Below are 15,321 nucleotides of genomic sequence, written 5' to 3'. Positions count from 1 at the left end.
GAAGCATGAGCACGTACGTGAACCTGGATGACGTCAGACGCAAAATCACTAGGCTGACAGAATTTGAGTTAATGAAACTTTAAAGAGACATTTTGTATAGATTAAACCCAGCAGAATTGTTCACCTTACTTGAAAGATTAAATTTTTTCAAACTCAAAAATAAGAAAAAGTTCTAAATACTCATCAAGGTTAATTAAGATAAACGAATTTTAATGATTTAAGTTAATAGAACTCAACTCAATTAATTAGTTACAGCATTAGGGTTTACAGTGTAGTTAATGCATTTACTAACATGAACTAATCATGAACAACACATGTACAGCATTTATTAATCATTATTGAACATTTACTAATGCATTATTAACATTCAAGTCCATGCTTGTTAACATTAGTTAATGCACCATGAGTTAACATGAACTAACAATGAACTACTGTATTTTCATTAACTAACGTTAACTAACATGTAATGTAATGTAATGTACTGTAATGTGTATTTATATAGCGCATTTTATTGTGTATGGCTATACACCCAAAGTGCTTCACAATCATGAGAGGGTCTCTCCACACCACCACCACTGTGCAGCATCCACTTGGATGATGCGACGGCAGCCACAGGACAACGGCGCCAGTGCGCTCACCACACACCAGCTATAGGTGGAGTGGAGAGACAGTGATAGAGCCAATTCGGTGGAAGGGGATGATTGGGAAGCCATGATCGTATGGGCCGATAGAGGGACTTTGGCTAGGACACCGGGGTTACTCCCCTGCTCTTTCACGAGTAGTGCCATGGGATTTTTAATGACCACAGAGAGTCAGGACCTCGGTTTAACGTCTCATCCGAAAGACGGCGCCCACTGACAGTATAGTGTCCCCTTTACTTTTACTGGGGTAATAGGACTGACACAGATTGCAGGTTGAGCGCCCCCTGCTGGCCTCACTAACACCACTTCCAACAGCAACCTAGTTTTCCCTAGTGGTCTCCCATCCAGGTACTGACCAGGCTCAGCCCTGCTGAGCTTCAGTGTGTAACCGGTCTTGGGCTGCAGGGTGACATGGCTGTGACATGATCAAATACAGTAGTAAATGTATTGTTCATTGTTTGTTTATGTTAGTAGATATTACCTATTTATAAGCACTTATATGATCTTACTCTACATCCCTAATCCTATCCAATACCTCATCCCAACTTCTACCTTAGTAACTACTAACAAGCATTTAATTGGAAGTTGATTGAACTAAAATCTTAGGTAATAGTTTGTTAATAACATAAATTGTACATTACAATAAAGTTTGACTGGTAAAACAAATATTAAGCTTCTATTAGCAGCTCTTTTTTTAATCAAGCACAAAACAATGAGCTTCATTAGTTAATGCATTTACTAACATTAACTAATCATGAACAACACATGTACAGCATTTATTAATCATTATTGAACATTTACTAATGCATTATTAACATTCAAGTCCATGCTTGTTAACATTAGTTAATGCACCATGAGTTAACATGAACTAACAATGAACTACTGTATTTTCATAAACTAACGTTAACTAACATGAACAAATACAGTAGTAAATGTATTGTTCATTGTTTGTTCATGTCAGTAAATGCATTAATTAACATTAACTAATGAACCTTATTGTAAAGTGTGACCATAAAAAGTGATCATACCTTTAAAACCTGTAATGCTGATTTAAGACATGTAAAAACACAAACAACACATTGAGCTTTGTGAAAGTCAGTGAGCGTGTAAACGTGTAGAACTGTCAAATTCTGCATCTATATGGTCAGATGAGACGTCTGGAGTTTAATCATGTTCACTTTTAATGAAGCTAATTAAACACTTGACATATAAAGAACAGCCTATATTGAGAATAAGATGGAAACACTGAACTTAATTATTCTAATATTTACAAGATAATTAATTGACAATACAGTTTAACCAAGAGGCAACCTCCCGCTCTCGCTCGTGAAGCAATTACAGAAGTAACCGAAACTGCAATTCATTGAAATTCTGCTACTCCTGTCTCCATAATAGAGCAGATTTCTATTGAGCCCACTGTTAAATTGGCCAACTTTACAGCAGAAAAAAGGTGTTTACAGCCTGATACAAAGAACGATTTTGGTTCATATAGCTAATATTACCCTTCATGACAACTGTGAGGGGGTGAACATTTTTATAACTCATCCGTTTTGTTTATATTAAGTTGTATTAAGTCTGCAAAGGGAGTAAGCTGAAAAGTATCTGAAAGTAATTTGTGCTTTCCTCCTGAAGAAAAACATCATAAGAACAATGTTTAGTGGCTCAATGTATTACAGCAGTGTTTTTTAAAGACTAAACACTTTATTGATAGAGTGTACAACCGAGCACATGTGGTCAGAACACAAACGAGTCGCAGGTAGGAAGTAAATGGGGCGCTGGTTGGCCGTGCCTACTTGTAGCTTCTTTTGCGCTCTTCAGAAACCTATGGGTGATGACACTGAGACTACGTCCATATCTTTTACAGTCTATGAGTTTAACATGGAACATGTATTCTGTTGTGCTATGCTTACTATACATAGACATGCATTAAATATGATGTGCATTGAAAAGCTTAAAAAATAAAGAATATAGAGAGCACAATAAAATCATTATTAATATTTCATTGTTTTTCTGTGAGATCAGAATCGTCAAGAGCTGGGTTTTCAGCAGGGCCAGACGGAATCTGCGGACGTTTTTTGCTATTTCTGCGGAGAATTTTGGTAAAAATCTGCGGATTTCTGCGGAACTATTTTGGGAGTATCCAGCAGAGTATCATTACTAAAACTTTAATATATGAAATAAAAAGTAATAAATTACTGAATAAAAACTGAATAAATTCAGATTTACACATTTACTAAACTAGTAAATAAACAGAATTAATGATAGGCTAAAAATCTGCGGAAATCTGTGCGCGCAGATTCCGTGTGGGCCTAGTTATCAGTTAAGGCACATTTTAATGTGTTGCATGAGAAATGAGTAATAGAAATGCCAATTTTAAAATAAAGGTCCTTGGTTCAATTGCCGAAAATGGAAAGACTTTCGCACATCGAGGTCATTCTGCTTTTACTGAAGCTTTTGGTTTTGGACATGCAGAAAGTGACTCGCGTCCCATCTGCTGCAAAAACACTATAAACATTAAGAACATCACACAGTGTCTGCAGAAGCTGTATTTGGAGGACACACACACACACACACACACACACACACACACACACACACACACACACACACACACACACACACACACACACACACACACACACACACACACACACACACACACACACACACAACCTAATTAAACATTCTCGACATTTCAGTAGTTTTAAACAATATATAGTATCACTTTATTTTGATGGTCTGTTTGTTGAATTTAAGTTACAATGCATCTACATGTCAACTAATTCTCATTAGATTATAAGTAGACTGTTAGGTTAGGGTTAGTGTAAGTTGACATGTACTTGCAAAGTTTCTTATAGTCAGTTAAATGTCTGTTGAAGGAGCAGCATCAGCAGAAATCAAGCAGACAGTCTACTGTTACTCAAATGAGAAGTAAATGCAAATGCAATGCAACGGTTAGTTAACAAAATATGCAATAGGGACCATCAAAATAAAGTCTTACCCAATATATTGTTTAAAAATAAATATTGTAAATAAAAAAGTTAGAAATAAGTCCAAAAATAAACAGAAAAAAATACGGGTAGTTTTTTAATAGGTTTTTGTACTGTAAAATCAACACCATCTCAGTCAACTGATCAAAAAACCAACATAGGCTCATTGTGAAAACTTACCCCTATATCCATTTCTGGAGATGGCAAATTATGTAGCTAGAGGAACATATGGATTCATTTCGTCTTTAAAACAAACGCTACAGGACGGTAGATGTATTCCCTTTAACGCGCTTACCAGCTTACCTCAATATGGATGGTTTTCCTGCTGTTGCCAGTTTGTCCAGTAGCTCGCCATGTGCATCGGCGGACTTAAGATGCAGAGAGAAGTTGGACAGGATGACAGGGTTCGAGTCCAAAAAGTGGGTAAGACAAAAACAGAATCCAAAAAAATTAAATAAAGAAGTAAATAACAGGGTGAGAATGTGGTAAAAATCAGGCGAGGGCTTTTCTATTTCTGGATTGCTTTTGAAAACTGTTGGTTGGGTTTGGGGAAGGGGGTGAGTGGGTGGGTCAATCTGTGATTTTGAAAACACTATTGGTTGGGTTTAGGGAAGGGGGAGGGTGGGTCTGTTTGCGAAAAAAATGTACCTCATGGGATGTATTTCGGGATCTCAAGAAAAATATAAAGGGGTCCGTTTTCAAAAAGAGCCTGGGTTGCACAAAATTATGCAGAATGTCAATAAGTCACATTTTCAAAGGTTTCACCATTAAAAGTTATAAGAGGAACAATCAAAGTCACAAAACATTGAAAACGTCTATTGCACCTTCCATTATATTTTCCATTGTACATCTCAGATCCCCTAAGATGCTTTATATATTGTATTGTAGTATAGATGCATTATACTACTTCAATTAAATGCAAATTTGAATTTGTTTGAGCAATTCCTTGATACAACAAATAACGAGAGAAAGTCCAGCTTGAGTTGTAAAGTTTATTTCAGTAGTCCTTCATGGCAGTTAAAAGACAAAACACTTAAAAGTTTGCAGTTCCAACATGCTAAACAATCATTTAACCAAAAAGACATAAACGAAACCCAATCAAATCAAACACCCAATAGAGAAACCATAGAAAAGTGCATCTTCATTCTTTAAAGTGACCAACACTAGAGCGTACAATTAACATTTAGGCCGAAAAACCCAGACGACTTTTCCATTCATGCAATCAGACGGGATTTTAGAAAGCAACAGTCCGAGCCGCCTTTAACCAACGTCACCTCGTATGTCCAGTGTCTACAAGTTGGATGACACTCGGCCAAAAGCACAGCTTCAGGAACCAAATGCACAGTAAGCCTGTCAAACAAGAGATCTGAAACTAAAGGAAGAACACGCACAGTACATCCATTCAGATAAATAATACTGCAACTGATCTCAACTAGATATACTCAGCACATAAAAGATAAAGAGTGCATTGTGCAACATCTCCAGTCGAGCTTTAGCAGAGCTTCTCACACATACGCACACTCTCTCACACACACCGGGGCCATGCATCAGCATACAGCTCACCGTTAGTTTACCTGGAGTCGTGCAGACGAACAAAACAAGCACAGCCAAACACACACACACACACATCCATTCAAATATAGTTAGCTGGACACTGTGCATACAAATGAACATTCAACGCAGTCACACGCGCACACACGCAACACATGCACATGCAGACGACACACACTGCGCAGACACACAATACAAAACGTGCTCTCCCACGGGGAGAAAACCAACACACAAACTCCACCATCAAAGAAACGAGCGCTAGTAAGACAGAAGCTCATGAACCACGACCACTTTCTCAACCACAAAACGAAAAAGAGGAACGACGCCGTCATTACGAAGCAGATCAGTCCAAAAAAGTCACACGGAGTCCAATATAAAAATACAAATTCACAAAATAACTATATAGAGACAAAAGTTGTGTCGATACTGTGTGGGTCTGGCGAAATCCTCCGTTCCTGCTCTACGCTAATGGCACTTATGTTTGAGGGATTCACACTTCGTCGGTTCTGCGTCAAATAAACCATGTGGTTCTCATCTAAAACCCTCTGACGATGAGCCGGACGCATAAACGGGGCTGAGCTGAGCTTTAAAAGCAGCCTGATGCATCGTTGTTTTGGTCTAATGTGTAAGCGTGCTATAGCTAGAGTTTCTAAAATACTATCCATCTCACTGAGGAGAGAGGGTGGGAAAAAATAAAAAGTTCCTGTTAGGCACCTTTGTGATCATTGCAGCCGTGTAAGATGTGGAATGCAGAAACATGTTCAAATAAGCGGTCAAATTGTTGCCAGATTGCGTAAAAAGACAAGACAAAAAAAAAAAACAAAACACTAAAAGGCAGATACTGTACATGCAAGCTATGAGTTGTGTAGAATCAGGCACGAAAAACTGACTGATTGGAAAACTAACTAAATAATAATGATAATAATAATAATAAAAAACAACAGAAATCTAAATTCAAACACACAAAAAAACTAAAATAAAGCCTATAAACAAACAAAACATTTAAAACAAACAAACAAAACAAAGCTAAATAAGGTCAAAAACAAACAAAAACACAAAACATAAAAAAGTTAAATTTAAAGCAAAAAACAAAAAAAAAAACAAACAAATATACAAAAAAGCCATTACACAAACCAAACATCTAAAAAACAAAAAATAAAAAACAAAACAAAGCTAACTAGTCAAAAACAAACAAAATCACAAAACATAAAAAAGAAACAAAGCAAATTTAAAAAACAAACAAACTAACATACAAAAAGTAATTAAACAAACAAAACAAAGGTAAAAAGTCAAAACAAACAAAGCACAAAACAAGAACCAACTAAAGAGTAAAAAACAAACAAAAACACAATTATGAAAAAAAAGCTAAATTCAAAACAAAAACTAAAATAAAACAAATGAACAAACATAAAAACATTAAACAAACAAAACATCTTAAATAAACAAACAAAACAAAAGTAAATAAACAGTCAAAAACAAACTAAAACACGGAACATGAAAAAACAAAGCTAAATTTAAACATACAAAAAGAGCCATTAAACAATCTAAAATAAACATACAAGACAAAATAAAGTAAAAAACAAACAAAACAAACAAGCAAACACACAAAAAGTAAATAAACAAACAAAACATCTAAAATAAACAATGAGTAAAAAAAAAAAACACAAAACATGAAAAACAACAGAAGCTAAATTCAAAACAGAAACAACACAAAAAAACAAAGACTAAATAAAAACTAAAACAAAACTAAACTAAAACAAAAGCAACAAACTAAACAAATTAAACAAACAGAAGAAAAAAAACGTGATCAAAAACAAATACAGCATGAAAAGAATTAAACAAAAAGACTAAAACAAACCTAAATTGATGAAACAACCAAAACAAAACAAAACAAAAACAGAACTAAAAATACAAAAAAATGCCGAAGCAAGAAACTAAACAAACACTAATGGCTGAAGGCAACAACAAATGTAAGGCTTTGATAGATTAGACTAACAAAAACTGAATTAAAGTAGTGCAGAGAGCATTTAAGGAGTGTAAAAACAACCAGCTAACATCTAGTTACGATTTCTAACCACATTTTCTCTTTTAAAACAGGAACCGCATTCATCATGTTCTTTGGATCGGGTGATCTGGGATGCGTTTATGCCACAAACAAAATAAAAAAGAAAACAACAGGGGGGTGTCATTAATGATTAAGAAGTCACAGTCAAAAACAAAACAAACAAACAAAAACCCTTCATCAACACCACATTTTTTTTTTGGCCGAAGGAATGGCGGAGGAGAGACAAGAGTCAATTCTTTCTGCTTTTCTCCTCCATTTTGACAGACCAGAAACCAAACTGCCGCAGGCCGGCCCAAAAATATACCTAGCACAGTGCTCGCGTTCACCGTCCAACACCGTTTTTTTTGTATCGGTTGTTACCCAGAAGCCCCCAGGTTGGCCAAAGTGAAACTGCCAGGCTTCGGCTCTCGGTTGGGCCTTTTAAAAGTTGAGCGCTGGGAGGAGGCGGAGTCAGAGGCCGATCTCACCACTCGTTGGTCCGCTGTTTGGTGGTGTCGTATGCCCTGATGACCTCAGACTGGGACAGCACTCCGTTCTCGTCCTGGGAGAAAGCGTATCCGTCTGGAAACAGCACAAACAGAGGAAACAATCAAACTAACAATCGTACAATCAGATCAAAACATCAAGCAAAATATAAATATCCATGAGATGGGAAAAATAACCTTAAATTATAGACACAAAACCAGAGTGTCCACTTGAAAATAAAACAAACTTATTTTAAATGAACCCTTATGTGCTGATGGGAATGTTAAAACCACTCTGAGGTGATTTTGAGTCTTAATTTGGTCATCATGTTTTCTGTGTTTCAGCTAGCAGAATGACTTTTGGTGATAAATCTTATTTTTAGAAAATGCTTTGATCTAAAAAAAAAACAAAAACAAAAAAAAACTCAACGATACACTCTGGGCAAATTTGCTGCCTTTTAGGCTGCATATAAACTGCAGATCTTGATGGCCAATTTCGATTTTGTGACTGTATTTGATTTTTTGAGAACCTGCTTACATCATCTTTTAAACATGACTCCTATCAGATCATCTGCATTTACATAGCACACGGCAAAGGCGCAACGAGCAAAAAAAAAAAAAAAAACAGCAGGCGCTGACTAACAGCTGATAATTAAAGAGTGCTCTTTTCTCTATTTCCGTATGTAATCTGTTCGCAGCTTTGACCAGCTGTTTTACGATAGTTTATGACAGAAAGGTTCTCATTTGTCCATCTTCTTTTGATATATAGGCTTTTTGAAACCTTTAGGCATCTTAATGTAATGACCATGGCGTGATTTATGCAACTGATGTAGCGATGCACTAGTTTTATATTAGTTTATCTTGGTTATGTGGCAGATATTGTGCTCTCTCGCTCTCATTAAGATGATCTGATACCTGCTCAATATGACATTATGAAAGCTGTTTAAGTCCTCGTGTATGAGATTTAAGGTTTGGGACTCTGCTGAAGTCTGTTCTGAAATGAAAGCATCAGACTTGACGTTATTCGCTATGGTTTTTCATGACACACGATTCGCATTGACAGGTGAAAATCTACCTGCTTACACTGCAGACACGAGAACGCAGATCTGATTCATATCGGATAAATTACCACATATGAACAAGGCTTGAATCTGATTTGAGTAAATTGGAACCCATGTGATTTGTTCCTGCTTACACGTACGTGGGCCATATCTGATCTGTGCCACATAGGAGAAATAAATCTGAATTGAGTCACTGGAACAGTGCAGTGTAAATGCGGCCTTAGTTATGTTAAGGATGAAAACACCCCCTAAATAAGGGGTGTCCAAACTCGGTCTTGGAGGGCCGTTGTCCTGCAGATTTTAGATCCAACTTGCCTCAACACACCTGCAAGGATGTTTCTATAAAGCTTAGAGCTTTATAAACTAGCCCAGGTGTGTCTGATTGGGGTTGGAGCTAAACTTTGAAGGACATCTGCCCTCCAGGACTGAGCCTGGACACCCCTGCCCTAATTTAAACTGCTGTAAAAATGCATCAGATAAACATTTTTTTCCGTTTTAATTTGCATAAATCTGTTGATCAACCTCAGTCCTCATCAAAAATACTAAATTGTTTAGAAAATGACAGGATTTTAACTCTTTAATTACCCAATTCACAAATGATGTCACTGATTTGCTGAAAGAAAAAAACCCAAAATGACATATTTTCAATATAAAAAGTAATTGTGGACTGGATTTTTTCCTTTTATTACAGTCTCGGACATGTGAAACAGCATTGCCTTTGATGCATTGTTTTTAATTTATTTTCATTAAATTTTTTCTCAAATTTACTATTGGTGACAGTTTTTGCCCCATTGACTTCCATTATAACCACATTTTGTTTACTGCAAAACCATGCCACCATATAATCATGCATTTTTGATTGTTGGAGGTTTTTCCTGTTGGTAAGAGGTAGAATTGGTAATTTTTTACTGTTAATTATTAGTCGGGCACCATTAAACCTTTAAATAGGCCTGTGCAAAAAAAAAAAAAGCCTAGGCTGCATCCGAAACCGCATACTTCCATACTATACAGAACGCTAAGGCCCAATCTTAATTCTATTTTTGTACCCCTACCTCTTCCCCTTGGAAACAGCTTCAAAATTTACCCATAAGAATTGGGACAGCACTACAGCACCTGCACACATCAGAGTGAGATCAGACAATCGCGACTGCTGTGGTATTGTCAGGAAATCACTGAAGGCATATATATTATGCCATCATAACGATCTAATGTGACAATAAGATTGTAACTGTACTGTGCATTTACACAGTGGCCATATTTATCTATGTAAACAGCAACATTAACATCATAGCAGACACTGTAAAAAGCCCATTGACAGCCGCTAGACTCTTCTGACAGGGTATTCAAGAGTCAAGTGTCAGAATGTTGTGGGACTGCAGTACAGAAGTTATTATTAGGGATTATTGATCACAAAATGTGCCTTTTTTAATTTAGCATTTTTTTGTAAAATTTTGACGGTAAAACCCAAACGTGGTTATAAATATATTAAAACGTGTTTGTTGTAAAAATTAGTAATAATGACAAAAAAATACTAATTTGTGGATCTCCTTACTTCCGGGTGCAGCTGTGGATGGTGTATTCTGAGAAATTTTTCTAACCCCTTGGGCTCGTGTGTGGTCCTAAAAAAATCTTGGTTTGAAGGGGTGTATACCCCTTGGCCTTAGCTCTACCCCTTCAAGCTAAAGAGAATTGGGACACCTCTACCCCTTCACAGGCATGCACAAAACAAGGGGTAGGGGTAAGGGGCTAAGGGGTAGAATTGAGAATTGAGATTGGGCTTAAAATTAGTATGCGAGCCGAGTAGTATGCCAGAATTCATAGAATTCAAATATCAGTATGCGAGAAGTATCCGGATGACTTACTAGTTCCGGCGAGATTTTGAAGTGCGCATCCCATGCATGCTGCGATATCCCTTGATGCCCCGCGAGAGACTTCATGAATAGGAGTCAAGCGACACAATCAGGGCCGGAGCAAGCTGAACTGCCGCTCTAGGCAGAGTATGATCATGCCGCCCTCAACCCCAATGTGTAAACGAAAGTGACCGGTTATGAAAATGAAGTGAGGTGTCGCGGACCTCTTTTCCAGCGCACTATGCAAGGATATAACTGAGGACGCGCGGGTGCTGAGGGAGGGAGGTGTCGCGGACTCTGCGCTCTCTATACTGCCGCACTATGCGCGGATATGACTGAGGACGCGGGGGTGTCGCAGACCTCAATTCTGCCGCCCTATGCGCGGATATAACTGAGGACACGCGGGTGCTGATGGAGGTGTCGCTGACGCCACCCTCTCTATTCTGTCGTTTATGCGCGAATATATTTGAGGACGCCAATGTTGAGGGAGGTGTCGCGGACATAATTGAGGACGCGGGTGGTAAGGGAGGTGTCGCAGATGCCGGCCTCTCTATACTGCCGCCCTAGGTGGCCGCCTAGGTCGCCTCTATGGACGCGCCGGCCCTGGACGCAACTGACGCAGGTAAGTCACGTGACCATGACAAAATGGCGGATGTAGTACGTCCGAATTCCATTCATATTTTTCACATTCATACGATATAGAACACACTTTTCTAACAGCCGAGTAGTACGTTTAAACTCAAATGCAGTAGCTACTGAGTAGTAGGCGGTTCAGACCCGGCCTGTGTTTCTGGATTTTATATGTAGTATAACAGCAAATTAAAGTGTGGATATTTGTGTCTGTGAGATTGAGAGTGACCTTTACACACTTATATTGATGTGTATGAGAAAATCTAAATATGCATCTCAGCTCTCAGGACTACATGGAGTAAACAAAAACAAATGCCCCTTTCACACAGTGATACCGGTAAATATCTGGAAAATTTCCGGAAAGACTTTACTGGTATATTGAAAATAGCGCTGTTCACACAGGCGAGGACGTTACAGAAATTTTCCAGAAAAGAGCATTCACACATCCATTCCAAAATACCGGTAAATTCTGACATCATTCACCACAAATGAGCTTTAAACGGCTGCGCTTGTGTTTGTAAACATTTGACTAAATTCTAAAACTCTGTGGATGATCAATATTGTGAACAACTTTCGCAGGATCACTTTCGCAGGTCGAGATGTTCATAATATGTGCGTGTGCAGGCGCTCACAGGCTGTTTCACAGGCACACGCAAAGCTTGAAGGTACACAAACAACGGCTTATCATAAGCATCTCATCGATGATTATTTACACAGTTGGCATTAAGAAGAACATACAAACGTGATCTGACTAACTTCTAGCAGCTGAATGTGTCTGGAAAAATATTCAAAGGCTTTTATTCTCATAAACCGCGCAGACGTAAATGCGTCTGACTGTTGTGATTGGCTAAAGCAGACGTCTCACGTCAGCACGTTCTAGACGTGCACGCGCTTATTACGGCAATCTTCCTTCTGCATTCACACAGCGCAGCATTCCGGCAAATTGCCAGTAATGTTACAACTTCTCTTTCCGGAAAATAGCCAGAACAAATTTACCGGTATTTTCAAAAAGGACCTGTTCACACATACAACCTTTCCGGAAAATTGCCGGCAATTTTCCGGAAAGGTTTGTATGTGTGAAAGGGGCTAAAGACTGTATTTATACACCATCAAATGTGGTTATAATGGAAATCAATGGGGCCACCAACAGTAAATTAGGAAGAAAAAGAAAAAGTCTAACAATGCATCAAAGCCAATGTTGTTACTAATCGTTCACATGTCCAAGAGTATGAGAAAGGTTAAAAAAAATCCAGTCCACAATGACTTTTACATTGAAAATACATCATTTTGTGTGTTTTTTCACCAAATCAGTGACCTCATTTGTGAATTTGGCAATTAAAGAGTGAAAATCCTGGAATTTTCTAAACAATTTAGTAGTTTTGATCAGGACTGGGGTTGATCAACAGATTTCTGCAAAAATAATATTAAATCTGATGTATTTTTGCAGAAGTTGAATTCAGTGGATTCAGTGGTTTTCATCCCTAAAATACCAAAAGGGGAGTAAATTTGAACAGTGCACAAGTGTAAAAAGACAAATAAGCATGATTATAAGGCACTGCCTAATAAAATAGTTCAAACATGTATGGAGTATTGTGTGTATTATCATATATAAGTAGATTCAACACTGTCCAGATCATTCGGAGTGTCCTGTTGTTGTGTGTCTGTCTTAATAAGCTTTCGCTATGACCTACATACAGACTAATGGGACCAAAACGGTGGAAAATATTTGTATTGGTGCAGATTAAAGGAGGGCTGTTGTCTGTGGTCAATGACATGAGTATGCAGGACATCCTGACGCTTGCTTACAGAAATAAACAACAAAAGTCAAATGTGTATGTGTGTGTGGGGAAACTGGCAAGAGGCTCTGGCAGTGTGTGTGGCCTGAAAACAGAAAACAAATCTGTGACAACGCTGGGAATGTCATCAGGTCTGACAATTCACCATGCTGATCATTTCCTCAAATATGGTTACTGAAGACGATATCTGACAGCAAAATTAAAAAATAAAAATCTACTGTGCTTTGATTTAGACTAAATAATCTATTAACAGAACTAAATCTATTAAAATAAGTAACATCTATTCAAACTCGTCATTTTAAAGGGATAGATCAATCAAATCAGAACATTTCTTGTTCATTTTCTCATCACCAGGCCATTCAAGATGCAGGTGACTTTTTTCTAAATTCAGTTCAACATTAAAGGGGTGTCGATCACCTAATTTAAATATGTTTTGATAGGTTTTGAGTGTTTATGCACTATAATGTATTAATTAATGCTTAGTTAATTATGTTTTTTTATCCTAATAATTATTATTGAGTAAAGTTTTTACAAAATTACTTGATATTATTTATTAATACACAAAATTATTATTACAAAGCATTGTTGTTTTTGGTCTCTTGACTTGGTCTCTTTTCTGTCAAAAACATTTAAATGTCAATTTTTTTTTTCCTAAACATAATAATTATTATTCAGTTAAATTCTTACAAAATTAATTTATTTATTATTTTATTAAATAAAACAATTACGAAGCAATTGTCATATTTTCGGTCTCCTGACTTGGTTCACGGCCAATAAAATTTTACAGTCAATAAAATGTGTTTTTTTATCTTAATAAATATTATCGAGTTAGAATATTACAAAATTACTTGATATGATTTAATAAAATAATAAATTATTATTATAAAGCATTTTTGTTTTTGGTCTCTTGACTTGGTTTGCTGTCAATAAAATTTTACTGTAAATAAAATGTGTTTTTTTAAATTCAGATTACTTGTATTATTAATTTTGATATGATTTAAGAAAATAATAAATTAGTATTAAAAAGCTTTTCTGTTTTCGGTCTCTTGACTCAGTTTTCTTTCAATAAAATTTGATGGTCAATTTTTTTCCCCCAATCACAATTATTTTTGAGTTCAATTCTTACAAAATGACTTAATTTATTATTTTATTAAATAATATTATCACATAGGATTTTTGTTTTCATACTTTTGACTCACTCCTCAGTCAATAAAATTTTACCGTCAATAAAATGTGTTTTTTTAATCATCATAATAACTATTATCAAGTTAAAATCTTGCAAAATTACCTGATATTATTTAATAAAATATTAAATTATTATTACAAAGCGTTTTTATTTTAAGACTGCTTGGTATGCTGTCAATAAAATTGTATTTTCAATAAATTGTGTTCTTAAAATTCAGAATAAAATTATTATATTATTAATCTTAATAATTTTAATAAAATACTAAATTATTTATACAAAGCATTTTTGTTTTTGGTCTCTTGACTTGAGTTTTTTGTCAATAAAGTTTGACTGTCAGTTTTTTTCCAAACTATTTATTATACAAACTACTTAATTATTATTAAGTTAAATTCTTACAAAATTGCTTAATTTATTATTTTAATAAACAATATAATTACTAAGCATTTTTGTTTTCAGTCTCCTTACTCGGTTCTCTGTTAATAAAATTTTAGTCGATAAAATGTGTTTTTTTTAATTCAGAATAAAAATAACTTATTATAATCTTGATAATATTTATTAAATACTAAATTATTATTACAAAGCATTTTTGTTTTCGGTCTCTTGACTTGGTTCACGGCCAATAAAATTGTACTTTCAATAAAATGTCTTTTTTTCAAATCATAATTATTGAGTTAAATTCTTACAAAATTACTTGATATTATTTAATAAAATAATAAATTATTATTGCAAAGCATTTTTTTGCTTTCAGTCTCAATTTTCGGTCATTAAAATCTTTGTCAATTTTTTCCCTCAATCATAATAATAATAACCGAGTCAAATTCTTACAAAATTACTTTATTTATTATTTATAAATAATATAATAACAAAATATTTTTGTTTTTGGTCTCTTGGCTCGGTTCACTGTCAATAAAATGTTGATTCTTTTCACCTCAGAATAAAATTACTTATTTTTAATCTTGATAATATTTAATAAAATATTATTACAAAGCATTTTTGTTTTTGGTCAAGCGTCTTTGCAAGAGTTTTAATTTCAGTGCATCCCTAATTGAAAGATAAATTTACAGTCAATACAACTAATAAGAACAAA

At 35.7% G+C, this 15,321-nt stretch overlaps 1 protein-coding gene across 8 annotated transcripts in view; it reads right to left on the bottom strand.

Moving 5' to 3' along the window:
- Positions 1-4,609: 4,609 nt before the first annotated feature.
- Positions 4,610-15,321, bottom strand: part of atp8a1 (ATPase phospholipid transporting 8A1) — a 332,891-nt gene continuing 322,179 nt past the window's right edge. For all 8 annotated transcript variants that reach the window (XM_087281952.1, XM_087281950.1, XM_087281956.1 and 5 more), the window contains one exon: positions 4,610-7,808. In XM_087281952.1, the coding sequence (XP_087138078.1) occupies positions 7,711-7,808 (98 nt within the window). In that variant the 3' untranslated portion in view covers positions 4,610-7,710. The remainder of the gene's footprint in view (positions 7,809-15,321) is intronic.

The sequence above is a fragment of the Danio rerio genome, chromosome 14, assembly GCF_052040795.2.
Source record: "Danio rerio strain M-AB ecotype USA chromosome 14, GRCz13ab, whole genome shotgun sequence".
NCBI lineage: Eukaryota > Metazoa > Chordata > Actinopteri > Cypriniformes > Danionidae > Danio > Danio rerio.
The sequence above is the reverse complement of the archived record's forward strand: the minus strand, read 5'-3'. Positions and strand labels throughout refer to the sequence as shown.